The 26,915-nt window shown below is 45.1% G+C and overlaps 4 protein-coding genes across 4 annotated transcripts; 1 reads left to right on the top strand and 3 right to left on the bottom strand.

Moving 5' to 3' along the window:
* Positions 1-10,073: 10,073 nt before the first annotated feature.
* Positions 10,074-11,258, top strand: LACBIDRAFT_328370 (uncharacterized protein; the record flags this gene model as incomplete). Its single annotated transcript, XM_001882397.1, has 6 exons — positions 10,074-10,207; positions 10,246-10,291; positions 10,451-10,611; positions 10,691-10,711; positions 11,076-11,165; positions 11,228-11,258. 6 exons carry the CDS (start codon positions 10,074-10,076, stop codon positions 11,256-11,258), a joined length of 483 nt encoding a protein of 160 aa, XP_001882432.1.
* A 1,511-nt stretch (positions 11,259-12,769) lies between these two features.
* Positions 12,770-13,126, bottom strand: LACBIDRAFT_299415 (uncharacterized protein; the record flags this gene model as incomplete). Its single annotated transcript, XM_001882305.1, has 1 exon — positions 12,770-13,126. The coding sequence occupies one exon, from the start codon at positions 13,124-13,126 to the stop codon at positions 12,770-12,772; it is 357 nt and encodes a 118-aa protein (XP_001882340.1).
* Positions 13,127-14,225: 1,099 nt separating this feature from the next.
* LACBIDRAFT_328369 (uncharacterized protein) lies at positions 14,226-15,562 on the bottom strand (the record flags this gene model as incomplete). Its single annotated transcript, XM_001882304.1, has 3 exons — positions 14,226-14,664; positions 14,728-15,031; positions 15,268-15,562. 3 exons carry the CDS (start codon positions 15,560-15,562, stop codon positions 14,226-14,228), a joined length of 1,038 nt encoding a protein of 345 aa, XP_001882339.1.
* A 266-nt stretch (positions 15,563-15,828) lies between these two features.
* On the bottom strand, positions 15,829-16,092 carry LACBIDRAFT_299412 (uncharacterized protein; the record flags this gene model as incomplete). Its single annotated transcript, XM_001882303.1, has 1 exon — positions 15,829-16,092. One exon carries the CDS (start codon positions 16,090-16,092, stop codon positions 15,829-15,831), a length of 264 nt encoding a protein of 87 aa, XP_001882338.1.
* Positions 16,093-26,915: the final 10,823 nt, after the last annotated feature.

Below are 26,915 nucleotides of genomic sequence, written 5' to 3'. Positions count from 1 at the left end.
TATATCTCTCTCGTTTTTTTACCAAATCGTACGTTCTTGGGTGCGTTTTAAAGGGTATTTAAGGGGCTACAAAAGACCGGTCCAAACCGGTCAAGACCGGTTCACGTTAACCGGTTTTTTTGCGGTCTTTACATTTCAAAAATAAAAGACCGTAACTGCAGGTCCGGTCTTTTGCGGTCTTGGTCCGGTCTGGTTATGGTCTTTTTCCAGTCACAAGACTGGACTTCCAAACACTACCATTGATGACAGCCACCTCACTCACCATGACCATGCATGCAACCAAACCATGGAGTACAGGCCACGTTATCAGTAAGTACAATGTACAGGGTATCTACTTGAATATATAATTATCATACAAGACCGGTCTTGTAACTGCAAAAAACCATGTGAAACTGCTGTGGACCAGTCTATGATGGTTCCGGTCTTGGTTTTCAAGAATTTCAGAATGGACGGACTGGTCTCAGTCTCGGTTTTGTCAAATATGGATGAAAAACCAGACTGGACCAGACTTCCAAGCAGTAATCTACACTACCTGATCAAAAGTAATGTCACATCATTTTTTGGACAAAGTTGGTGCTATAACACAAGAACCAAACATTTTAAGAACTAAGCTCTGGTGCATGAAACATAGCTAAGGAGGTGTAGATTGTACATACCAAGTTTGGGGGTGAACAAATAAAAACTGAGGATAAGGCAGGGCATTGACTGTGACAACGGGATGTAACAAAATGGGAAATTCTGAATGACTGCAACCTACTGCAAGCAATTCACCATTTGAAGAAGAGACATTTTATACACTGGATCTCCTTGCTATTGTTATGAGCTTCATAAGGTTCTTGGGCCAGAAAATTTCATATCCTCCCTAAAAAGTAAATTTGAACTTGTTCTCCACTTTATGTATTTTTCACTCAATATATTTGTTGGAATGAGGCAAATTAACTCCCTATTAATGTTTGTAGTGTGTACAATACAAAAGGTAGGTAGAAATGTTAAAATGAACATTGCATGATGTCTGTAGAAGTTAATTTCCAGAGTTTTTCTGAAAGTAAACAAGCATCTACAACATTGGTCCTTCTTTTCTGCAAGAAGAAAAAATGCTACCATCCTTTTGAGTTGATCCATGGAGACTCAGGATGTCCTTTAAACAACACCTGAAGTATAATATGATAGCAAATAAATTTACACTGGGTATAACTTGAAAGGTTCCCAACAAAAGTACATTTTGCATAGAGCAATCGTCCTGGACCAATCCTTGACATTTTTCTTGGTGAATTGGGGCTGAAAATATTTCACAAGGCACTTCTCATACCTAGGAACACCACCCCAAAGAAATAAACAGAGGTCCTATTTATACAAGGATCTGAGACCCCCAGACCTTTCTAGGCCAGATTCAGACATCCCTCTGTCATGATTTAGTGAGCTTTGCAGGCCATGTGAGAAGCATCTGTGTCCAAAACTCAAAAGGTAGGTAGAAGCACTTACCATTGACAGTTCAAATTAACTATATTGACTGTAACCCTTTGGAAGTAGGTTTTCTAGGAATGATAATGATGATACATTTCTTAATTTTCACACTTTGTTGAGTTTAAATAATTATTGCATGCTTAAATCTTGTGAATGGGGTCAGATAAGACTATGTAACAGTAATAATTATGTATCTGTACAATACTATGACAATAGATGCCTTCTCCTGTCAATCCTCAGAAACATTTTTAGCTGGAAATGGGCAAGGAGGGCAATAAATTTGAATTTACCTTTTAGAATAGAAAATACAAGCTTATAGCATAGATACTTGAGGGAACTCATAACAATAGCAGGGAGATCCAGTGTACAAAATATCTCTTCTTCAAATGGTGAATTGCTTTCAGTAGGTTGCAGTCATTCAGAATTTCCCATTTTGTTGCATCCCATTTATGGAAGTTGTCACAGTCAATGCCCTGCCTTATCCTGAGTTTTTATTTGTTCACCCCCAAACTTGGTATGTACAATCTACACCTCCTTAGCTATGTTTCATACACCAGAGCTTAGTTCTTAAAATGTTTGGTTCTTGTGTTATAGCACCAACTTTGTCCAAAAAATGATGTGACATTACTTTTGATCAGGTAGTGTACATGTGCCTTCCTCAAGGTGTTGGTCCTCTCTCAGGGAAAATCACTTGGCTACCTCGTTTGATTTATGGATTGAAGCAAGCCTCTCGAGTTTGGAATGAACTCCTTGACCATGAGCTAGCAAAGCTCAATTTTCGTCAAATCAATGCTGATTACTGCATCTACATTCTTTGAGAAGGGGACTTCATCATATTCCTCGCTGTCTATGCTGATGACATGAGATTAATCTGCAATGACCTAGACTTCATGCAAAAGATCAAGGATCACATCAGCAAGACCTTCAAAATCAAGGATCTCAGTTCTATCAGCCAACTCCTCAGTGTTGCAATTGATTGTGATCATGAAGCTGGCATCCTTCAACTTTCCCAATCATGCTACATCCAACAGTCCCTTGAGTGCTATGGTTTCAATGACAGTTGAACTCATCCCACACCTCTCAGCTCTGGAGCCAAGATTAGCAAATCCAACTGCCCCTCAACTCCCTCCGAAGTCAAATTCATGCAGAACTTTCCTTATCAAAGCCTACTTGGTACCCTCATGTACAGCATGCTAGGAAATCATGGAGACATTGCTTTCGCAGTGGGAGCACTTAGCAAAGTTGCTTCCAACCCAGGTAAAACTCATTGGGATGAAGCTGTTCATGTTCTTCGCTATCTTGGAGGGACTCATGACTACTGCCTTGTCTTCAATCACAAGAAGGCTAGTGAGATGACTTCATTCATCTTGGGATATTCCAACTCTGATTGGGCTGGCAATCTCGATACTCAATGACCCACTGGAGGATTTGTCTTTCTTGCATGTGGTGTGGCTATCTGCTGGAGCAGCAAACTCCAGAACACACCTGCACTCTCATCTACTGAGGCAGAGTACATGGCAGTTACTTGTGCCTCCCAGGAAGCAATTTGGCTTTGTCAGCTTCTCAAGCAGCTCAGGTTCAAGCAGGACAAGCCCACCTTGCTTTTAGGTGATAACCATGGAGCTATCACACTAGTGTTGCCACATTTTTTTGACAGCTTATTTTTTGTTTTGTTTATACAGAGCGGAGTTTTCACTCGAATTTTACGTTCTCAGATCTTCCGTGTAGATGGGAAGTAGATCTAAATTTTTTTAAAAAGATCGCCAAGAACGACCGAGATTTCATTGAGAGATTCAACTGGCTTTGAAAAAAAGCCGGCTCATTTGAGCTGCGACTTGGTGACCAGCTAAACGTAAATGGCTCAACGAAAATGTAATGATTTTTTACGTTCTTTTTTTTATAATTTAGATCTACTTCCTATCTATCTGGAGAGTCCAAGAACGTAAAGTTCGAATAATAATTACGCTCTCTATAAGCAAAACAAAAATTTACCAGCTAAAATATGCGGCATCACTATATCACACTCACAAAGAATCCTGGTAATCATCCTTGCACCAAACATATCCAGCTTCACTATCACTTCATTCAGTTCGCCATTGAAGATGGTCAAATTGTTCTTGATTATGTTCCTACCAAGGATATGGTTGCTGATGGATTGACAAAGGGTCTTACTGGAGAGAAACATATGTGGTTTGTTTCCATGCTTGGTTTGAAACCACGAATGAGTGGGAGTGTTAGAAATTGATGTTCAGTTTACATTCTTGTTTCAACATGCTTCGGACTTCATCTACTTACATGTCACACACGTCACACTCAGTGGTTGTTTTCTCTACACAACACTGAGCTAGTACGTCTTTTGCTTTCTTTTCTTTCATATCATTACTTACCAGTACCTAGAGTTGTTATTTCATTAGGTACTAATTCAGTGGTTGTTTTCTCTACACAATGCTGAGCTAAGTTGTTATTTCATTAGTGAGGTTGACTGTAACATAGGATTCAACTCCCATGGATTCGACTCCAGTACTATTATATTTTCCACTTACCCTTCTTGCTCACCTGACTTAGGCTTAGTCATTGTTTATGATCTTCGCTTATATACATCATACATACACATACAAATACTGCTCTTTTTTCCATCACTACCACTGCTACTCACATTGGCTTGAGGTGTTCTATTGTACTACCTAACGAAAGGTAAGTAGTGTTGTTAAGAGTCTCCTTGCTGATGTCCTACTTCAAGAGAACAGATGCCAGAACTCAACTATCATTGTCTAGGACTTCTGGAACTAGACTTTGCACCTGTGCTCCAACTTCCTGTGGATTTCCTAGGAAGTAGCAAAGGTTGTACTTGCAGACTTCTGTGACACGCACAACCTTCGCTAGGAGATGCTTGCTGATCCTTAGTTCTACAAAAGTCATCACACCTTTGCTCACTCTGTTGATCAAGGCTTACAAGGTCTCGCCAGATTTACATAGTGTTAGTGAGCGCTAACAATTTACACTTTACTCATGGAACACCTGTAACATTGACAAGTAAGTTTGTACTCAAATTTTACGTTCTTGGGCTCTACTTGACACCAATTACTTCAGAAATCTTCATTTTCAAACAGCAGTAGTTACACAGCAGTATTTATGGTACATAGAACTAGCTAACACTATCTTGCAATGTGGGTTTCCTGCACTGTTCACAGAAATTCAATCGACACTGTGGTATCTTTTGTGAATACATTCACCAGAAAACTAAAAGAACATACCCTCATGCAAGCAGCTTCATGTTGCACTGCCCATGGCTGGCAATGTCTCTTGCCTACATGATTAATTAGTAACTTGAAAGACAAGATTGTAGAATGCACTCACCCACTGAAGAATGCACTCTCACTCCTCCTGAGTTTGCTGAGTGGCATGAAATGAGGAGTCGATGAGCAGTGGCACAGGAGGAAGGGTGCAAAAGCATGTGACACCCCAAAAGGGGATGGACCCTGAGGAGACAGTCTGATCACCAAGCGACAGTTCAGCACCCTGACTTGGTGCACATCAGTGCTTGCCAGGTGCTGCCAGGTGACAAGAAGTGTCAGCCTCTAGTAGGACCCCTGAAAGTACCCTCAGATGCCATATCCCAAAATGCCCAAAACCGACTGATTTTTATCTGGTCAGTTTTGCTAAATTTCTATCCGGATATTGGATTCGGCCTTCGAAAAGCCCAATTTCTATCCAGTTCCGGCTCAGGCTTATAAAAATTGCTAATTAAATAACATTTAAATAAAAAAAGAAATTGGCATGAAAGGAGTGAATTTTGGCTTGGTGCAGACTCCTAGGTATTCCCTGGAGGTCTGCACATCAGAAAAAAGTCAAATATACATGAGTGATGTAGTATATGAGGGAAAAATATATAGATCAAGGAAAGATTGTTCATACTACTCAGAAAGAATGAAGAATAGTGCGAAGGAAAGATATTTAAGCACATAAGTTGGTGGCAGCATTGTGCTTATCCCAATTTTCGAGCTCAGCTTTCAATCCCATGTCAACAATCTTTATAGGGCAAATTTCTATCCGGACATCGGCTCAGGCCTCGCCCAGCTCCACTAATTCCTATCCAGAAAACCACCTCTGGCCTTTCGCCAAAATACCAAAATTTCTATCTGGACAGACCTACAGGATTTCAAAAAATTTTGCCAGTTTCTATCCAGTTCTGAACACAGCATCTGAGGGTACTTTCAGGGGTCCTCCTCTAGTTGATGATGAAGAGGTGAGATTGATCAAGGACATCTGGGTAATGGAAACTCCGAAAAGTCCGCCCATCTGACCCTGGTGACCCATTGTCTGACCATGCAGCATGTCTGGCAGTGTACACACATAGCCTGATACAAGCCTGATTCATCAACAACCATAGAATACACAATCTATGTATATCGTAATATGCAAAGGACATGGCATTACTAGCATAGTGTTTAAAAGTCTGGTTAGGTTAGGTTATTGGGTGCCCAGGGGCTCTAACTGAGACTGAGACTGGTTAGGGTTCGTTCCCAGACCCAAAATAATTTAACTGGACCAAAGATAACTAACCAAAACCAGTTAGTTGCAGTTACTAACCAGTTAGGACCGAAAAAATAGAAAATCGATTAAAACAGCATATATTTCTCTATTTCTTGCAGTAAACATTATTGCCATGTATTGTAGCTTTAAAATAAGCCCAAGAACGCTAAATTCAGTGAAGAATTGACAATTTTATGATAATATTCTTGAAAGCATACTCTTTTGGCCAATATTTTAGTGATTTGACCATAACTCTGTCAGATTTTTATCATTTCTCATGCTTTTAGATGTGTTTTGAAGGGGTATAATAGGGTTGGTTTTAACTGGTCATAACCAGTTTTTTAATGGTTAGTTAACTGCAAAATAACCGGTTATTTCATTTCCAGAATTGACTAACCACTAACTGTGGTCTGGTCTTTTTGCAGTTAGGTCCGGTCTGGTCTTGGTTATTTTCCGGTTAATTAACACTCGACACTGCATCCTTAAGCCCCTTCTTCTCCTCTAAATGCTGCCCCATGGCATATCCCCCTGTAAATGTTGCCTTCATCTGGGACATGATTTGAGGGTTTGCGAAAGCGTCCGTTTCATTGGTAAATGAGACAGCTGGATGTGCCAATGCAGTTGTGCAAGTGGCAGATGAGATTGTGGTAATGGTGGGTGAGGTTGCAGTAGTAACGAGTGTCGATCTCTCCAAGCTTTCTGTGGTTGTGGAAGAGACAGCGTGGTGTAGAAACTAGTGTTTGAAAGTCCGGTCCGGTCCGGTTATTGAGCCCTCAAAGGCTCTAACCGAGACCGAGACCGGTTACCTTGTGCCACGAAACCCAAAATAACCGAACCGGACTGCTACTAACCGATTATATCGGTTAGTAACGGTTAGCGGTCAGTTACATGACCGGTCCTAACCGGTTATTTCTCTGTACTAACATAATTACAAACCTATATTATATTTCTAATACAAGCATTATGCTGCATGCACCAGCGAGGCGTGTGTAGGTGAAACACCGCCTCGCACGATTTTCATAAACAGCCTCGCAGGTCGAGTACACCCGACCTGCGAGCGTTTCTCATGGATCGCCATTGTTGTATCAATGTCACATTATCACACATGTGACGACAGGAAAATAGTCACTTAAATTTCAATTCACCGTAAATATGTCAATTCTCCACTAAAAAATATGATTTTTGGATCGTTAGAAAGCGTTTAAACAGGGGAATATTTGTGTGTAACGTTAGGACACAAAGACCGGTTATAACCGGTCCTAACCGGTTTTTGTTTGGTCTTGAATATTTTGGGATGACACCTAACCACTAACCGGACCGTGGTTACGGTTAGGATCGGTTAGGTAATTTTTGCGGTCCTGATCGGTTACGGTCTCGGTTATTTTCCGGTTAACTAACCTAACTTCCAAACACTAGTAGAAACAGTGAACACAGTGGGCACGACACACACACCTATGACAAACAGTGTTCTTCTTTGATACACCGCGGGATATAGCAGCACTTGCTGGTTTTTGAGGTGTTCGATAGTGTGATTGATGGCAATGAGAGTGGAAGGGTCGAGTGCAGTACCAAGAAGGGTCGAGTGTAAGATATTGTTGCCCTGTTGTGGTAGTTCAAGGGCCCGCCGTGGTTAGAACACCTATACTTATCGTGGAGCACAGCTACCAGAGAGCTACCAGAGCAAGGATATCACAAACTCACCGAAAACATGCAAAACATACGTGTGTAATGATAAAAACAGCCGAGTATTGTGCCAAACGGACGAACGAACGGTCGGCCGGACAAAGGGACGGCCGGACAATCGGGACTTTCCAACTCCCCGACTTTTTGGATCGATCGGTGATGTTGTCGGAATCCTAATCGGGCGACGAAACTCCTTCACACACGCAAAATCTCTGTCTCTTCACCCCATTTGCAGGCGTCCAACCCCATCCGCCTTGTTCCACTCTGCCACTCTATGTACTTCTCTTACGCCAAACTTGCGAGAGGGAGCAGAGCCCCTTGGCGTTTGAAGTATGGGTTCACAATTTTCAGGGAATGACGCCTTGAAGAATGGTAGTTCAAAATCTCCTCCGAAAACTTTCGCTGTATGACCTTCCATTCCCTCACCACTATGACTCTCTGACTCGCATCTAACAGTTTGAATAGCGGTCATCTTTTCTGACAGAAAACAGTAACTTCACCTCGATGTCGACCCTCCAGCGAACAAAAGCGAATCTTTCCTAGAGTATACTTTGAAATGAAACGGATGGATGACATCGAGCACCCTCAAAAATTTCCTGCCATCGACATCCACCCCACCCCATCAACAGCCGTCCAACCCATCCCTATCACACTCGCCACCCCCTCCGTACTCTCCTCGATATATTTCTTTATCTCCGACGCAAAACACGCAAGAAGAAGGCGAAGTACCATCGAACTACCCTTCACCCCCATCCCCACGCCCATTCGCTTCTCAACCACCAGCTCTTCCTCCATCACTATCTCCACAGCGATGGCTCAAATACACCCACCAACCTCGGCCCTATCGCGCCTCTCGCACATCCCGGAATTCTCATGCAGACGCCCGTGCCCTGGCATGCCCGCGGCCTGCGTTTCTCAGACAGACGGCCAGACCCCTCTGTTAGCGTCTTTTCATGGGATTGGAACGTCGACGAAGGATGGCTTTCCGGTTGGAAATGACCTGGATGGGAATGGAGAGTCACTGTCGTCTAACCGATGATATTACCCCCGCAAATAGATCTCTTCGAGCTGGGGTGGATTCACAATGCTAACGGACTGGAGAAGCTCTGATTCGAGCACTGCAAGACGACATTCGACTTCTTACCCTCCTCAACTCCGAGATCGATGCCGAAGTCGAATTGCAGCTCCTCGACGATCGTACGGACTCGCGAGGAACGTGAACGAAGACGGTGTCGGCGAGAGCTGAGTTCTTTTTTAGTGATGGGACACTGGGTCCTGTCAGGAGTAGTAAGAAGGCGAGCTCAAAGCTTCCGTGGACGTCTTTGTCCCCACGAATGGGTATCAATCCCTCAAGCTCAGCAGATCGTACCAGTAAAGTCTCTCCTACCACAATCGACGCCAACCCATCTCCCCATCTCCTCCCACTCACGCTGTCTCATCCGCGATGCCCTACGCGTGCAGTCTGACAGTAGTTCTTGGAAATTGATCACCGTATCGTCGACTCGTTCCATCGTCTCCGGGTAGGTCATACCAGCACCTTGTCAGTTGTTTTGCTGGGACGCACGCTCACGAGAACGTCAACCTGTAGCTCTACATACTCTCTTGTCCAAGATTCGCCGTCTGTATGCTCTCTCGATACCCAAGGAAGCTTCTCCCGCCTATAGTCGCGGAAAAGGTGTGCACTCTCCGCACCCTACTTTTAACTGCCTTTCATGACCCAATTGACGGTGTAGCAGCTCATTACGTGCACCTTGCCGAAGCTTTTCACAAATTCGCGCGACTCTTTCACCCGATTCCATCGCAACGATGGCCCATTTCGGTGGAGTTGGTTTCTGCGCCCGGTTAAAGATCCCGATTGAACTGAGGTTTCGACAATGAGCTGTGCTGGGATGCTGAGCTTCATCGAAGTATTTGAAGTTCGTAGGCGAAGATGATGACGATGCTTGAAGGAGCGCTCACTTGTATGTTGCTATTCAACATCCATTGACGTGAGGTCGAGGGTTCTTGGCACAATTCCTGATCTTTTCAAGTAAGTCTATCTTTATTTCTATAAGTTATAACGGCGGTAACTAAAGCAGCTGGCTCTAGCAGGATGAGAAACATAGGTATCGATCTTATCAAAGTCCCGATACCTTTTCTTCTGCAATCCCTTTATGTCTTGAACCAACATTCTGTTACCACAACACCAAGAGTAAGGTCGAGACTCGCAACCGAATCCCTTCCACCTAACTTTATTAATGTCAATAACGGATGACGGCAACCCAGCTTTTTACAACGCCCTCACCTAAACCTTCTCTGCAGTGGCGCCGTTCCCTTATCTCCCCTAAGCTAGGCCCTCACGCTATACTACCATCCGCCGGACTAGTTGGGTAGGCCTTTCACGGACCACGGACATGCAGCTTCGAGGTCTCACAGTCGACGCAGATGTTATGGGGCGGCCGGTCGGAGTTGGAGGAACTCAACAAGGAGATTTCTGGGGCACAAGTGGTCAGGGATCTTGTGGAATCTCTCAGTCGCATAGACCTACGTGCGCACAGGCAAAGGTCGTAGTATTTTCAATCATAGAACCAACCCTCAACATTTTAGCTCTGTCTACTTCCTTGAGAATGGGGTAAGTGAAAGCGGAATGGCGCCCATTGTGAAACCATGATTAAGCGCCCACCACGTAGACAAACACCAACGCCATCTTCCAAACTCACAAAAACTAGCAAAACAGTCGAAGAACTTTCTCTCAAAGCCCGTCAACAACCCGATTGAACTACTGCAGTAGAAAAACTCCCGTCAAAACCCGCCGAAAATGAGGAATAACAGTTACAACACCCTCTGGATTCGAAGAATAGTGCGAGGCGCCTGTCCAGAAACTCTGCGAGATTCGGCGGTAGCTGAAGAAAGGGCGGAGTGTCATTGCGTCTTGGTTCCGTTTGGGAGCTGGTGAGTACTTGGGTTTCGTGCATATCAATGACGCGTACTGATTCTGTAGTTGTCCAGCTTTTGGCTATACACGCCGTAGTCATGAGGCCAATTTCTACACGTATGTCCCCTTCCCATCTCAGTCCCTCGTCCATCTCTGACTCCAGCCCCACTAGAAGCCATGACCCGCCCATCCTTCGCCGTAATTGTCGAGGGCTCGATCACTAGTAACTACTAGGACAACTTTCCGACGCGCAACAACTTCAGTGTTCGGACGGCAACTCAAACGCGCCGTTAGGCTGAGGAACCCACTGGTAATGCGTACCCATGAGGCGGAGGACGATACGTAGCGTACTTTGAGGGGAGGAGATGCCGAAACAGTCCAACTTAAGGTTCGTTCCATTCCCTTTGCTATCCTTTTCCCGGTTCTTACAAACCCATACCACTACCGCAGATTCATTTACACTTACTCTCCGATACGCTAGAGTTTTCAGCGTGTCTCGTGGCCCACTTCCCCAACCGTTACATCTTCCCAGCATTTACATCTATGTGTTGTGTCTCTGGGGTGTTATTAGGTACGCAAAGCTCGTTCTGTACGTTTCTTGGTCCTCATCTGGCTACGCCCCACTTGGTTTAGGGTGCAAATGTCGAAACCCGTCAACGTCTAATCCCGTAGGAGAGGACCGTAAATTGAAGACACTATCCCGATTTACTGTCCAGAAAAGGTGTGAATTCTTCTATATCTTTTGACTCGCCCATATGGCTCATTCTATTCTCCCCTTTTCATGGTATCCAGGCGAAATCTTCGCCGATTATTCTTTGAAGGATGGGAGGATTGCGGACGTTATCGAGCGGCTGCCCGCCAGTGTCAATGATGAAGAACACGAAAACGAGCATTGGAATCACCGCCATTCTTCCTCCCTCTTTCCCTTCGAAGACAGGACAGCTCAACACTATCACCAACACCATCATCCACCAAATATCCACAAATGACTCTCGCAGCACCACTTCAAACTCTCTTCGAAACAAATACGCCCTGAATGACTCCTGGCAACCATACAACACCCTCCCCGTCCTTTGAAGAGGAGGAAGCTGCCGTTAGTATGCTATACGGCGCTAATACCTTGGACGGCGGAGGAGAGGGATAATGCGTGGAGTGTTTGTGGGGTATGGAGGTGTTGGCTTAGGTGTTTGTAAGGAAGGATCAAGCTGCTCATCGTCACCAAACGCACCTACCTTAGCGTCCCACTTTCGCGTTCTCTTCCGTCTGGAGAGTTGTGCTACGAACCGGAAATGGCGAGGGCGAATTGGATGTAGAGCGGCCCCAGACTCGCGAGCTCCCCTAGTCTGATCCTTTCCCCCCCCAACATTCACCGCCAACCCATCTAGCCTGAAACATCTCCCCATTCCCCAACGTCACCTCATCAACCATACTCAAAATCACTCCATCCTTGCTCACCCTCTGCATCGTCAAGCGTTAGCGTTGACAACGGCGATGCTTTCAAGGGAGCTCACTGGCGAACAGAGGGTCGTGGCCGTTTGCAAGTTATTGAGGTGCGGTTGAAGGGCTCTTGATTCATCGGTTCGCATTTATTGTGGAGTCTTTTCAAGTAAGGTTATTTTCATTCCTATAATGGTGGTCGCTAACGAGTCTACTCACAGTTGGCTCTTATAGGTTGCTTATAGGAAGTTCTGTCGCAACCCCTCTATGTCTTGAACCCACTAGGAGACTACGAGTCCTCATCCGACGCTATCACAACTTAAGCCCAAGTCGATGCTTGCGAACGGAAGCCCTTCCACTTACTTCCCTTATGTCAACGACGGACGACAACAACATAGCCTCTTCGACGCCCTCACATAAGACCCCCTTTTCCGTGCCGCCGCTTCTCTTTGTTGCGTTTTACCGCCCCAACGAGAGACAGAAGTTGGCGCCTCACTACCCTAAACAGGGTAGGCCAACATGAAACAAACGTTGTTCGGACGTCAACTAAAACACGCCGCTAGGCCAGAAACTGTTTGTGATACATACAGGACGATATTGAGCCGATATTGAAGGTGTTGGAAGGATTTCAAGGTTTGTTTTGTTGCCTCTTTTGTTGATATCGCCTTCTTATGGCCGTCACTACTGCAGATCCATATGCGCCGCTTCTTCAATACGCCTGATTTTCTAAACTACCTTTCACGACCCAACTAATCGTCTAGCAGCTCGCCTCGTACACCTTGCAAAAGCTTTCAACGAATCAAAGGGACTCCTTTGCCAGATTAGGTCGCAATGATGGCCCATTTTGGTGAAGCTGGCTTCTGTGCACTTCTCAGTTAGACTACGCTGGAGTGTCGGGCCTCGACACTCCAACACTGAAGACACTTGTTTGGTTGTGTTTGGCAGGAGCCTCGGAGTAGATACACCGTCATCGATCCATCCACCCTTTTCGGTGTTTTCGCGTGCAAGGCATTCCCCTTGCGTCACTCGGCCCCTCTCCAACGCCTGTCGTGGTTGGAGGTTCTGATGGCGCTGATATCTTGTTTGGTGAACCATGTTAGGAGGCTGAGCTTCGTCGAAGTCTTGGATGTTCGTTGGCGAAGATAATGTCGATGGCTCGAAAGAGTGCGCAGGCGAAGAGAGGGTTGTGGTTGTTTGAAATTCATTAACGTGAGGTCAAAGGGCCCTGCCAGCCTTTGCTCAATTCTTGATCTTTCAGTAAGTCTATCCTCATTCGGCCTCGATAAAAACGGTAGCTAACGAGTCAGCTGGCTCTCATAGGATGAGATACATAGATAGATATCCACCTTGTCAAAGACCCAGCACCTTCTACCGCAATTCCTCTACGTCTTGAAGCCACTCTCCTTCGGAGGATCAATCCGACGCTACCGCATTATCAAGTGCAATGTCGAGACTCGCAAACGAACCCCTTCCACTTAACTTCCCTTATGTCAACGATGGATGATAGCAACATAGACTCTGTACCGCCCTCCTCCGCATCTAACCCGCTCCCTTAATCTCCCACTGCTGACCCGTTTCATGGCCACTAAGTACTCAGGGACACGAGCCATGGCCAGCCACTCTCGCTATGCGCTACCCTCCGCCGGACTAGTTGGGTAGACCTCTCGAGGACCACGGACGCCTAGCCGATGCAGGCGTTATTGAGTGGCCGGTCGCAGTTGGAGGCATTTGACAAAGACGTTGTAGTATTTTCAATCAATCATTCACATTGTATCTCTGTAGTTTACTGGGACTTTGTACTAACTAATATACACAGCTTCCCAACTTTGTCTGGGTTTTTTTGAGTGGTTTGTCGCTTCGATTGCGATTGAAAGAAAGCATTGGACTGGACGCGTTCCAAGGAATGATCATTGCGCTGGAGAGAGTTCCAAGTTGATGTGGGGGGAGGGGGGAGAGGGGACCATGGATTATCGTATTGGTTTCGTTGATCCTCAAGCATGTCGGGTCGGTGTCGGGGTATAGAGCAGCAGCAGCATAAGTAATAGAGAATCACCATCACGAAAAAAAAGAGGCAAGGGAGTGGGGGGAAGATTGAAAGCAGCAAAGCCAGAAGGAACCCCACGAAGAAAAAAAGAACAAAAAAAAAGGCAAGGCATATCCACCGGGATGCGAAAAGAAAAAGAAAAAACCAGCTTCACATCCCCAACAACGAATCATCACTCTGCACCTCAGCCTTCAACCCCCTAACCCCCCTCGTCCGCCCCCTCTCCTCCACCAACCTCTCCCCCTCCCCCTCCTTCTCACCCTCCGTCGAATCAGGGCTCAAACTCCCCTTCATCCCCATCCCCATCCCCATGTCATCCTCAAGCCCCATCATAAGATCATCCCCATCGTCCCCGCCCTCCTCTGGCATACTCGGCAGTCTCCCCATATGCCCATGCCCATGGAAGTGGTGCAGCTCGTCGTGAAGGATCATGCTGCTGCCGTCCCCCGCTGTTCCCGCGGTACCCGCTGAGTCGGAAAGAGGTGGTTCCATGCTGGATGAGCTGCGTGATCGTCGGCGGTAGGCTTTGAGCTCTTGTTCGAGCTCGCGGTTCCGTGCGCCTTGTGCTGTTACGAGTTGTTGTAGGTATCTAGATAGTAACAGAAGGAGTGTTAATATTGGTTTCATTGGGAAAGAAAACAAATAAACCCACCTAATATACTCAACACTCTTCCTCAAAATCATACCCTTATTCGCCTTGACAACACCCCCATCCCCTCCCTGCTGCCCTCCCCCTCCTCCAGCTTCCTCGCCCAACGAATCTTTCCTGGTCGGCGTCCCGTTCAAGCCATTCGCAGTGGGATTAGGATTGTTAAGCCCATTCAACACGTCGACGGGTGTCAGCAGCGAATCTGGGTCCGGGAGACCGATTGACATGATCCCGCCGCTGCTTGCGCCTGGGGAAGCGGCGGATGGGGAAGAGGCGTTGCCGTTTCCGTTTCCGGTTCCGTTTGGACCTGGGGGAGAGGGGGTTAGTTTGAGTTCGGGTTTGGGGATGGAGGAGTAACAAGGAACGTAATCGGGGATGCAACGCAAGAGAAAAAGAAAGGCGATCCAATCCAAGGAAACGTGCAACCCGCAAAAAAGCAAATAATCGCAACAACCACCAACCAACAAGAGGGGGGAACAGACGGGGATCCAACGCAATAGAAAAGGAAAGGCGAGGAACCAAAACCAAAAAAATCGAACTCACCGCCAACATCCAACATACACTCCGGAATCAACGTAGCAAGCTCACTAATCTTCTCATTAATATTATCCCTCCGTCGTCTCTCAACGGCATTATGGCTCTCGCGCCGCCTCCTTCGTCTATTCTCGTTGGCTAGTAGGGCTTGTTTATCGCCTACTGCTTGTTGTTGTCCTAGTCCTTGGCCCTGTTGTTGTTGTGGTGGTGCGGCCCCCGAGGAAGGAGGGGGGAGCTGGACTTGTTGTGCTTGACCTTGAGTTTGATTTTGAGGGGGGAGAGGATCGTAAGAAGGGAGCGACATCAAATTGACAGCTTGCGTGTCTAACCCCTTCGGCAGCGAGTGCGAATGCGCGTGGTGGGAATGGTGGTGCAAAGGCGGGAGATGGTGAGCATGTCTTGAGATGAGGAAAGTACAAAGGGGGTGTATTCTTGATGATGGTCGGGTGTTGGGAGTGAGTATTCCAAGGCTCTGTTTTCGTCGTTCATCAGCTTCACGAAAACACGAAACACGCCGAGAGAAAGAGGCATACGAGCTAGCTCTCACTCTGCCCAGGCATATACCACCGACTAAGTGCCAGGTATGCTATCATTCCTCCTGGCTCTAGTCGTCCTCGCAGGCCCCATACCGCCTGACCCATTTGCGGCGGATGACGGTGGGAAAGGAGCAGAGCTGGAGGAGGGAGGACGTAATCTGGGGCGGGAGCGGGATGCTGGTGAGCGTGTGTGTCGTGTTAGGTGGGCGTGGGCGGGGTGGAACGATGATGGTGGTAGGTTCGTGGTGGACGAGGGAGGGAGTTGAGGGGAGGAAGGAGAAGGAGGGTCGTAGCGCATCCCACTGTTTATCGCTGGGAGGGTAGAGTCGAATGGGTATTGTTGATAAGCGTCGTGTAGGCTGCTTGATTGACTCCCTGCGCCATTGTTGGCGGTGGTGGTGGAGGATGAGGAAAAGTGTGTTGGGAATGCTGAAGAGGCGGTGGAGGATGCGCTGGACGCTGATACGTCGAATATGTTATGTGTGCGGTATGCCGACGTAGGGTTTTCATACACCGTTGCGTTTTCATACTGCTGCTGGTGCTAGTGGTGGTGAGTGTGATGGGGGTCATTAGGCGTCGATCGATCACCGGGTCCACCCAAGCGCTTAACCGTGAGCAACTCGTCGTTAAACTCCACATTCGCAGCAGCAACCACATTCACGGACGAAGGGAGCTTGCAAAGTACCAACATGCTAGAAAGTCGAGCCAGTCCACAGAATCAGGTGAGCGGAATCTTGAGCCAAGGCACGTGCTTGTGTATCCATAATACATATATACAAATAGACCAACTCGTGGCATGATTGGGGGTCTTTTGGCGTCTGGGCGCTCCTCTTTCTTCCTTTCCCTCTCTCATCCGAAACCTTTCCATCGTCGATATCTCAACATGAGCGGAGCGAACGTTCTTGCGGGCGCTCACCACTTTGTTGCTAACAACAGCACATTCAATAATGCTAACACTGTGAGTAGAATGGTTATCGTGTTAATGCACCAGTGAACGAAGCTGAGAGTACGGATCTCCGGCAGATGCACATCCACAACATCAACAACGGCAATAGGACCACGTCCGACGGGGTCATCCCCCTCACGCCAAACCCAAGCAATCGGTTCACAGGACGGACAGAAGTTATCGCCAAACTCAAGAGGCATTTTTTTACCAACGCAAATGGCAGAGCTAAGAAGAGAAAGTTCTTCCTGTTGCATGGAATGGGGGGTATTGGAAAGACTCAGATTTGTTTAAAGTTTGTTGAGGACATGTCTGACCAGTGAGTATCTATTGAATACCACTTCAATGCCTTCTAATTCAAATTGGATTACTTTCAGCTTTTCTCTTGTTTTTTGGATTGATGCATCCTCAGTCAGCACCATCACACAGGCACTGAAGGGTATCTGTAACCTTCCTGAGGCTCAGCTTTCTGCTCTGGATGGGTCACCTGAATCTGCTCTTCGCTGGATTGGCTTGCTGAAAGAGAACTATGCAATCGTGTTTGACAATGCTGATAATCTATCACCTGGTGAGCTGGAAGCTTATCTTCCACCTGGAAGGGGTGGAAATATTCTGATAACTAGTTGCAATTCTGCCATGAGAACTCTAACTTCACCTGAGAACTCTCTTGAAGTAACTGAGATGGAAGAGAAGGATGCTCTTGAATTATTTCTGAAAGCTAGTTGCTTGAATTCATCTTCAATTGAGTTTCAATCTGAAGCTTCTAAGATTGTGAAAGAGCTCTTCTGTGTTCCTCTTGCAATTGATCAGGCTGGTGCTTACATTGCTTCTGGAGCAACCACTATCAGAGACTACCTTGCAAAATATTCAGAGCACCGGAAGACACTATTATTTCATTCAGATTTTACTGGAGCTTCTAAGTATAACAAAACTGTTTATGAAACTTGGGAGTTATCATACAAAGAAATTCAGAGAAGGGCTAAATCTGATGATTCTCATAAGGCCAAAGCAGCCAATAGTGCAATACTCCTTCTGAAATTATTCCCTTTCTTCCATCATGAGGGGATTACTGAAGACATCTTTTTTTATGCTGCCCTTCAAGAAGACAAGAAAAGTTCTGGCTCAAAGTTACCACTTTCCAGTTCTCTGCTGGACCGGAGACTACTTCCTCTCAATAAATCAGGTACTTGGGTTAACTTTGTCTTTAAAGAGGGAGTCCGAATATTACTGTCATTCTCCTTGATCAAAAAAGGCCCATCTGATGGTGTGTATGCAATGCATCCACTGGTCCATACCTGGGGCAGAGACAGAATGCTTTCAAATAAGAAGAAACAATGTTGTCTAATGGCATATGTTACTTTGTCTTGTTCACTAAGATGGGGTAAAGGCCAGCCATATGGATTTCAGAGGGTCTTGGTAACACATATAAGAGTGAATATGGAGCATGCCACATCAGAAAGTAACAAGAATGGTGTCACTTACTTAGATGATGCTTATGCCAAGTGTGGGAGATTGTTGATGGAACAAGGATATCCAAGAGAAGCAGAAAAGTTACAGATTGAAGTTTTGGATACAAGGAACAGAATTCTTGGAGTGGAACACACAGATACAATCACTGCCATGTCAAATCTAGCAACCATATATCGAAAGCTGGGAAAATACACAGAGGCAGAGAAGCTGGAGATCCAAGTTCTGGATGCAGCCACCAGAATTCTTGGAGTGGAACACCCAAATACAATGACTGCCATGTCAAATCTAGCAGCCACATATCGAAACCTGGGAAAATACACAGAGGCAGAGAAGCTGGAGATCCAAGTTCTGGATGCAGCCACCAGAATTCTTGGAGTGGAACACCCAAATACAATCAATGCCATGTCAAATCTAGCAGCCACATATCAATACCTGGAAAAATACACAGAGGCAGAGAAGCTGCAGATCCAAGTTCTGGATGCAAGCAACAGAATCCTTGGAGTGAAACACCCAGATACAATCAGTGCCATGGCACATCTTGCAGCAACTTATCGATACCTCGAAAAACACACAGAGGCAGAGAAGCTGCAGATCCAAGTTCTGGATGCAAGGAACAGAATCCTTGGAGTGAAACACCCAAATACAATCAATGCCATGGCAAATCTTGCATCCACATATCGACACCTGGGAAAATACACAGAGGCAGAGAAGCTGCAGATCCAAGTTCTGGATGCAAGGAACAGAATCCTTGGAGTGAAACACCCAGATACAATCAGTGCCATGGCACATCTTGCAGCAACTTATCGATACCTGGAAAAATACACAGAGGCAGAGAAGCTGCAGATCCAGGTTCTTGAGTCAAGGAAGAGAATTCTTGGGGTGGAGCACCCAGATACAATCAATGCCATGGCATGTCTAACATCAACATATTATAGACTGAGAAAATACACAGCAGCAGAGAAGCTGCAAATCCAAGTTCTTGCAAGCACCAGAATTCTTGGAGTGGAACACCCAGACACAATCAGTGCCATGGCACATCTAGCATCAACATATTATAAACTGGGAAAATACACAGAGGTAGAGAAGCTGCAGATCCAAGTTCTGGATGCAAACAACAGAATTCTTGGAGTGGAACACCCACATACAATCAAGGCCATGGCACATCTTGCATCCACATATCGACACCTGGGAAAATACACAGAGGCAGAGAAGCTGCAGATCCAAGTTCTGGATGCAAGGAACAGAATTCTTGGAGTGGAACACCCAGATACAATCAAGGCCATGGCACATCTTGCAGCAACATATCAAGGCCTGGGAAAATATATAGAGGCAGAGAAGCTGGATGTCCAACCTCAGGAAATAAGGAATAATGTTCCTGGAGCAGAATCTCCCCATATGAATTCTAGGGAAAAAGGTATGAAATGAGCTTCATTTTTTCTTTTTCACTGACACTCATATTTATATGATTAGTACATTCTCTAACCAATCTTGCCAAGAGGATTTCAAAATTCAAGTCTGGGATGATGCATTCATTTCATAGTAAGAAACATCTCAATGATGGCTTAGCAGGAACTAGTACTTAATTCTTCTTCCCCAATGCTTCCATCCTTTTCACCTATATTCATTTTCACTGAAATTCTGGCTTCTACTCATATCTTGATATTCTGTTTAGTATGTTGAATAAATTTCTCTTTGTCTGACTGTTTTAATCAATGATTGACTGTGTATGAGTTTATCAAAAGTATCTCATGATTCACCATCCCATACTTTATGTCTGTGCTTGCATTCAAGCCCCTCATCAACTCTCCTGTTGAGCTGTCCATTATCCTCCAATGCATCCACTAAGCTACCAATGTGCATCAAGGCCCCTTCAAGTTACCTTAGTTTTGTTGAGCTGCAGATACAAGCTACATAACTGCAACAGCAATGCTAATAGCAGATACAGTTATGTTGAAGTGTGCAATCAAAGTACCTTCATGAGATGTAGGAAATCTGAATTTTAAATTTTGGCAAGAACTTCAGCCACCTCAGGCAAGTTAAAAAAACTTGATCCAGTATGTATATTTTTTCTTTCTTAAAAACCCCTTACTTTTCCTTTACTTGCCATCAATGCAATTATGTCAGAAACATCCTCCAATTTAGTGCGTTAAAGCCTGTGTGTTGTGGAATTCACTATCATCATGCTTGTGCCAATCTTGAGTTCAAGGCCAATAACTGTCATGAATCATTCCACACCCATGCCCTCAAGACATCCCCAAGACAGACCCCTCACTATGATACCTTGTTTCTCCATCCCTACTTTCTATTATCTCATTATCTTGTTATTCCTTGTTCCCATACCAGGGACCTATTAACTGACAAGTCTTTAGCTTCAGTCTTCTCAGTTGAAAATTTGACTTCCTACCATGCTCAGCTTCTTCCATAACAGTGTCTTTGTCATGTGTGATGCTCCCACTGCTGCTCTTGCTGGAAGACTTGCTGACAGAAGAACTAGATGCAGAATGAATGGTGTATGAGGCAGAATTGACATGATCTATCTTTTCATGAGTAATTAAAAATATTGAGAAAAATGACTGCATACCCTTGGGTCCTCCAATAAGATGGCAGTTTGGGATTTTGAGGTTTGAAATATTCTGAGAGAGTGCATCCCAATTCCAACCTGAGTAAATGTCCAAATGGGCTGATTGGGTGTGCACCATGTGAATCCACTGCACAGCTTGTCATCCCATGTTCTGAAAATCAGTGAACCACACTTGAATGTTCTCTCCCAGCATGTGCCCATAGAGTGGGTTCATACGATCAGGGTCTAACACCAATAAAACTGCCAGGTGCTGCATGGCAATGCAATTGAATTGAAATTGAGGAATGTAAGTGCATAGTGCGATGGGCAAAGAAGGGTTGATAGAGATGGAATGTGCTGCTGTGCATGTTATGACTTGCACTACACAGTGTAGTGCCCACCATAATGAGGTGCCAGTGGCAGGGTCGAGCGTGTAAAAAAGCTGGCTCTTAGGAAGTGAAAGAGTGATGAAATTATTGGCAATGAGTGACCAAAATCCTTATGAACTGATATGGTTGCTTATTAAAGTCTTCTGTCAGGGAGCAAGCTAACATTCCATATGCCATCAGACAGAATTTCTGTCCATCTTCTGAGGACATTCTGTCTCTTCCCCATGCATGAATAAGTGGATGCATGGTATAAACACCTTTGGATGAAACCAGTTTGACCAGGCTAAAAGACAGTGGTTTCTGCGTGGGAGGAGGCCATCGCGCGACTGCTGTTTCTTCATGTTGTGGCACTGAAAGGCAGGGTTGGGGTTGTAGAGCAGCCCCAGGTGAGCCTCCCACATCGCGATCTGAGTGGAAAGAGAGGGGCGAGCGCCATGAAAGAGACAAAGGAGGTTTCTGTGGTAGAGAGCAAGATGATGGCCATGACAAATGCCATGAGAAGATACTGATTCCTGTATCGGTAGCGGCGTGGCCTTGTCAACCAAGCCATTTTCTTGGCCAATCAAGGTTCTCTAGAGAAGAAGGCTTTCAAGGGGTCACCCGCAAGTGTGATACATTTGAGACTGACTCTTTGGCTTCTCAGTGCCCTCTTTATTCCTCCTCCCTAGTTCTCTGAAAACATTTAGCTCAAAAGCCAAGCTACCTGGCTTGGATGCTGTGTGTCTTGAACATTTGAATGCTTGAGCGGGCCTTGTGATGTGCTGTGGTGTGAAGGACCCAGCGATTGGTTGCCCATTTATATTTGTGGTCAATGGCAACAATCTTACCAGAATGCCAAGTCTTGACCTTCTGAACAAAAGGGGATTATTCATGCCCTGAAGATCATTATGTTTTGTATTTGCTGCTGTTGTCTATTCATTATTGGGTGACTTTCTGTAACACAAATTCTGTAGATTTGAATAAATCAACGAAATCTAGGGTCCTTTGCTGGGATGCTGAGTCTTGTAAGGGTTCAACTCTGATGGAGTCCCTGGTTGCCAGTTGGAACCCAGTTACAAACCTTAATCTATTCAGAGGGTACAGACCCCTCGAACAGATTTCAAATGCTGGAATCAACCCTGCCAAGGGGACACCTTTCCTTCCTGGGTATGATTCCTTCCCACATGGCTTAGTCAGCTCTACCTCATCCCCTACTACTCTCCTACGGCTGGGGCATTCTGCTCCCTCTCGTTGCAGTTCAAAGCCACTACAGAGTCTATTAGAAGTGTCAATGTTTTATGGCTACAAAATCCCCTCCCGGAAACTGTTGCTCTCTTTACAAACACCCTTCTTGACACCTAACTCACTGATCCACAGCCATGTTCAGCTCAACTTGGGATTTTTTGGGCTTCACCCAGCATGTGGTCTAATTTTACAGCAGGGTGGATGAACAATCAGTATAATAAACCCATCCACAGGCCTACACGACCTCAGAGCAGCTCAGATGGGAGGAAAGTGAGTTTGTACAAGGCAAGCAAATACATCAAATAGAAATCTAATCAGTTGGCATTATGGTTTATTCACTCCAATAAACTCTCCTGTGAAGTTCTCATTTCAAACTCTGATAAGGGTCAAATTTATTCATTTTTATAGATTTGAGTGACGGAAAGTCACCCATTCAATATTCACTGGTGCACCTCAACCATTTATACACATTCTCCTTAGCTTGGAGGTGCTCGACATTTTCAACATATGATTAAGGCATTTTTGAAGAGTTGGAATGGTTGTATTTCTTTCTTTCTGTCGCCAGCATCAGTAATTGAGCAAATCAGTTTCCATGGGTTTCTCAACCCTGGCAACCTCCGAAAACCACTAAAAACCTCGAAACATTGAAAAATATCGAAACTTGGCAACCTATGTATCCTTTGGTGGAAACCCGCCGCCCAAATAGTGTAAGATATACATGATCACTAGTCCCTGACTGGAGAAACCCTTAGACTACTGTACTAATATGACCACGTCTTCACATCACGCATCACAAAGGGTTGTGAAGGAAGGGAAGTAGGCATGATGTCATGCATCACACCAAGTTTTGAAGAGTTTTTTTTTTGAATTAAAAATAGTCATTTTTTTCCGGACCTGCAGTGCTTTGTTTTAAACATCACATTTGGCATATTTAGAACCATGTTATACCCAGCTAAAAAATTGACAGGTTGCTGGGCCAAACCATCTGAGAAATATGTGGTGGGTGAAGAGCAAAAACTCTTCATCACGCATCACACAGGACAATGAAGTGACGAAGAGATGGTCAAAAGGTGTCACACCCCAAAGGGCCTGAACAGTTGGTCGTATTAGTACAGTATTCCTTTTCGGGTTTCCGGAAACCCCGGCAACTTCCAAAACCAGTAAAAACCTGGAATCTATTTTGCCATGTTACTGATGAGCTCAATGAATTACTTACTTGTAATTTACAGCTTGTAACTTGTAAGAACGTGAAAGACCGGGGCCGAGCCCTCCAATGTCAACTGCTTGATACATATTTTATGTTCACCTTATCTTCAATTACTCTGTCAGTGTACCAGTTCAATCACCTGGGTGAAAACTGGGTTTGACTCCCAATCAGAGATTTCAGTTAGTATTTCAAAGTGTGTTTTTAATTTTTCGGTGACGTGCATCCTGGCAGGCGCCATTTCCAATGCATGCCATACACTGCCAGTTCTCTATGAGTCTTTGTTCGTATATTGACTAGTACATGTGCCCACCGTGACGAATGGATGCTCGAGTCAAGACACGCAAAAGCTGGGTTCAATTCCCAGACAGAGAAGAGCCTTGTGAAGAGCTTTTTGATTTTCTGAGTGGGTACACTGGCATGCCTTTCAGGCAACTAGATGCTGGATTTGAGGAGCGGGAAATTGTTTGGGAAACTTTTGTTTTCCGTTAGTACATAAAACACATCTCTGCTGGATGTGACCCGCAGAAATGTTTTAGAGATAAATATGATTTTCTCCTTGTTTGATCAATGGTATGGTTTCCTTACTTACACCTATTATATAGAACGGACACTCCTGATAAAGTATTTGAGTCTTGAATCAGTTTTGTGGTGCATGAATATTTGACAACTCTCAAACAGAGCTTCAGGCAGATAGAATTTCTGACTTATGATAAATTTTGTTTTTCATTGGTACATGCCCCAGCCATTTTATTTCTATCAGAAGGTTTAAATAGTGTATCTCCAATGCTGGATGCCCAGTAAATCATTCTCTCTCATATGACCTGCTGAATATATTACCTGCCTAGGCCTATTAAAATCTTTGTTAGTACATTGGCCAGTGAGGCCATCAGAAGCAGTGACATGCGAAATCTGGGTTCACCTCCCAGACAAAGATGTGTTGTAATATGAGCCAGATTTATATGTTTTCTATTTTCCCCCTAAGTACTTGACTTGGTGACAATTCAAAACTGTCTCTCTAGAGCTGAATGGGACACCCTATATACTTGAAAAAATGTCGATCCCCCCAGTGATTCACTTACATACAGCTATTAATGAATTCGCCTACTAAGTAAAATTCTTGTTAGTACATCGGCTGGTACATGTAGACAATGGTGACATGCAAAAGCTGGGTCCAACCCCAAGGCCAGACATGAAGATAGTTCTCAAATTTTTCTTGGATTGTAAGTATAACAAGTCTAGACTTGGCTCCCCAATACTTACCAATATCTGGGGGTCTTTGTTCTTTGAGAGGTATGTTTAGGCAATTTATGGAGTGGGTTGACAAGGGAAAGATTTTTCGTCATTTGGACGTGAGCCAATGGGAAGCATCGGATCTATCTGATCCTTACTCAGTGTATATATACAAGCGAAGCCAAACAAATTTTGTTTTTGAACTTTGTGACCCAAAAACCCCAAAACCTTGTGCACTCAGGCTGTTGTGATTTCACGCCTAGTACAACACCGGACAGGTTTGTGATTGTGCCATTTGTTTTCTCTAAAAACTCCAAATTTTAAAAGCAGTGTAATTTGGCAAGGATCTTCAAGGATTTACTTAATTGGCCAGGGTCGCTCTAAGGTTGCTCCACGTTCCTGTAAACTTGTCCAACAGTGTCACTTATTTACAAATGTGGACCTCACTTTTGAGCTCTGAATTTGGTGCGTCTTTTATGTCACTCGTTGGATATAAAAGCGAAAATTTTGAACTTTTTCTGGCAGCGACGCTGGCCAAACCAAACGGAAAGGAAAGAGATTCCAAAAAGTTATTTATGTAACAGTTGGCTTCATTGCAGGTTAGGAATGCCAAGACACAGAAAGGTGACTATGACACTCCACAACTAACTATCTTCAGCCACAAAAGAAGCACACTTGGGAATCTGCCTGGAACCTGTACTTAACTCCATGACAGGTCCAACACTCGTTGCTCCTGCCCATGTGGTCGTCCCCACGAATAAGAAGAATCCCCTTGGTCATCACCTTTCTCATTGTACTCCCTGTCTTTTTCGTTCTTTACCAGGAGTCACGCTCGCTCTTTCTGTTCTACAACATCCATCCCTACCCAAAATTCCGCGATGGAGCACGCAGTTCATGGGTGCCAGTGCCTGAACGTGCCGCAGAGGCAGACAAATGGAACCAGCCTGGCTGGTGCTGTCCGTATACCTCACCAGCCGATGGGGGACCCAATGAGAAGGACAAAGAGAATAATATCTGGAGAGCAAGATCGGTCGCTTCGTGGGAGTGGGTATTGGAGGATGGGAAACCAATGAGGGCGTGGGATGCTGAAGTGTTCATCAGGTGTGCGCTCAAGAGTCGTGGGGGGGTGGTAGTTATTGGAGGTATATCTTAACTTTTGGTTCCTTTGTAAACAAAATTTTACACCTTTCATCTACAGATTCAGTGGCAGTCCAAATGTTGTACAGACTTGAAACACTTCTTGGCACACATCGCAGAGATTGGCCATGGACGATTGCTCAGGATACAAAGGTCGATGATAAAGGAATCTACCTTCTCTCCTTGACACTCACCCTGGAGCCTGCAAACCCATTTTTCAAAAAGCTTCTTGCAAAACCCTCGCTCGCATCGGTGCCTCAATCACGATTTTATCAACCTTTCCTCACCTCCTACCACTCAGACGTCCTCATGGATGAATCTGCACTCAACATTACAATGACCAAAGCCGGAATGATGGAGACTTTGAACCCTACACATCATATATCCAAGGGTGATCAGCGTCAAGGTCTGTGGAATGCCAGTAAGGAAGAAGGATGGCCCTGGGAGCGCGATACTATTGTGGTCCTCAATAGTGGCCCTCATTGGACAACTTGACCCCTTCATCCTGTGACAGACGAGCACGTTATCAAAGGTTATACCACAATGGTACGTTGTTAATCCATGCACCCACCTACCACTAACAACATTACCACATTCAGATGGCTAGTGTACAGGAATTTTTTGCCAGTCTGCCGCCCATGCCTATAATGGCATTCGTCCGTGCTACAGTGGCCGCGCACCAAAACTGTAACGTCCACTCAAGCCCAGTACCTGCCAACTCGACTACAGCATCTGATCCTGCTCCTCCTGGGGATAAGTTCGGGTGGCACCTCTTTGCAACATTCAACCACATTGCGCAGGAATTCTTCTCAACCCCAAAAATGCGGTATTCAGATATATGGGCGATGACAGCTCAGAGACCTGATGGCCATAGCAGTTGGTTTAATGATCAGTACAACTGTCTTCACATTAGTCATTTATCATGTTCCTGTTTTTTTTTGTTTGTGCTGATACGGTACCG

The sequence above is a fragment of the Laccaria bicolor genome, genomic scaffold (genome assembly GCF_000143565.1).
Source record: "Laccaria bicolor S238N-H82 LACBIscaffold_16 genomic scaffold, whole genome shotgun sequence".
NCBI lineage: Eukaryota > Fungi > Basidiomycota > Agaricomycetes > Agaricales > Hydnangiaceae > Laccaria > Laccaria bicolor.
Note: the sequence above shows the minus strand (reverse complement) of the source record. Positions and strands in the feature narration are given on the sequence as shown.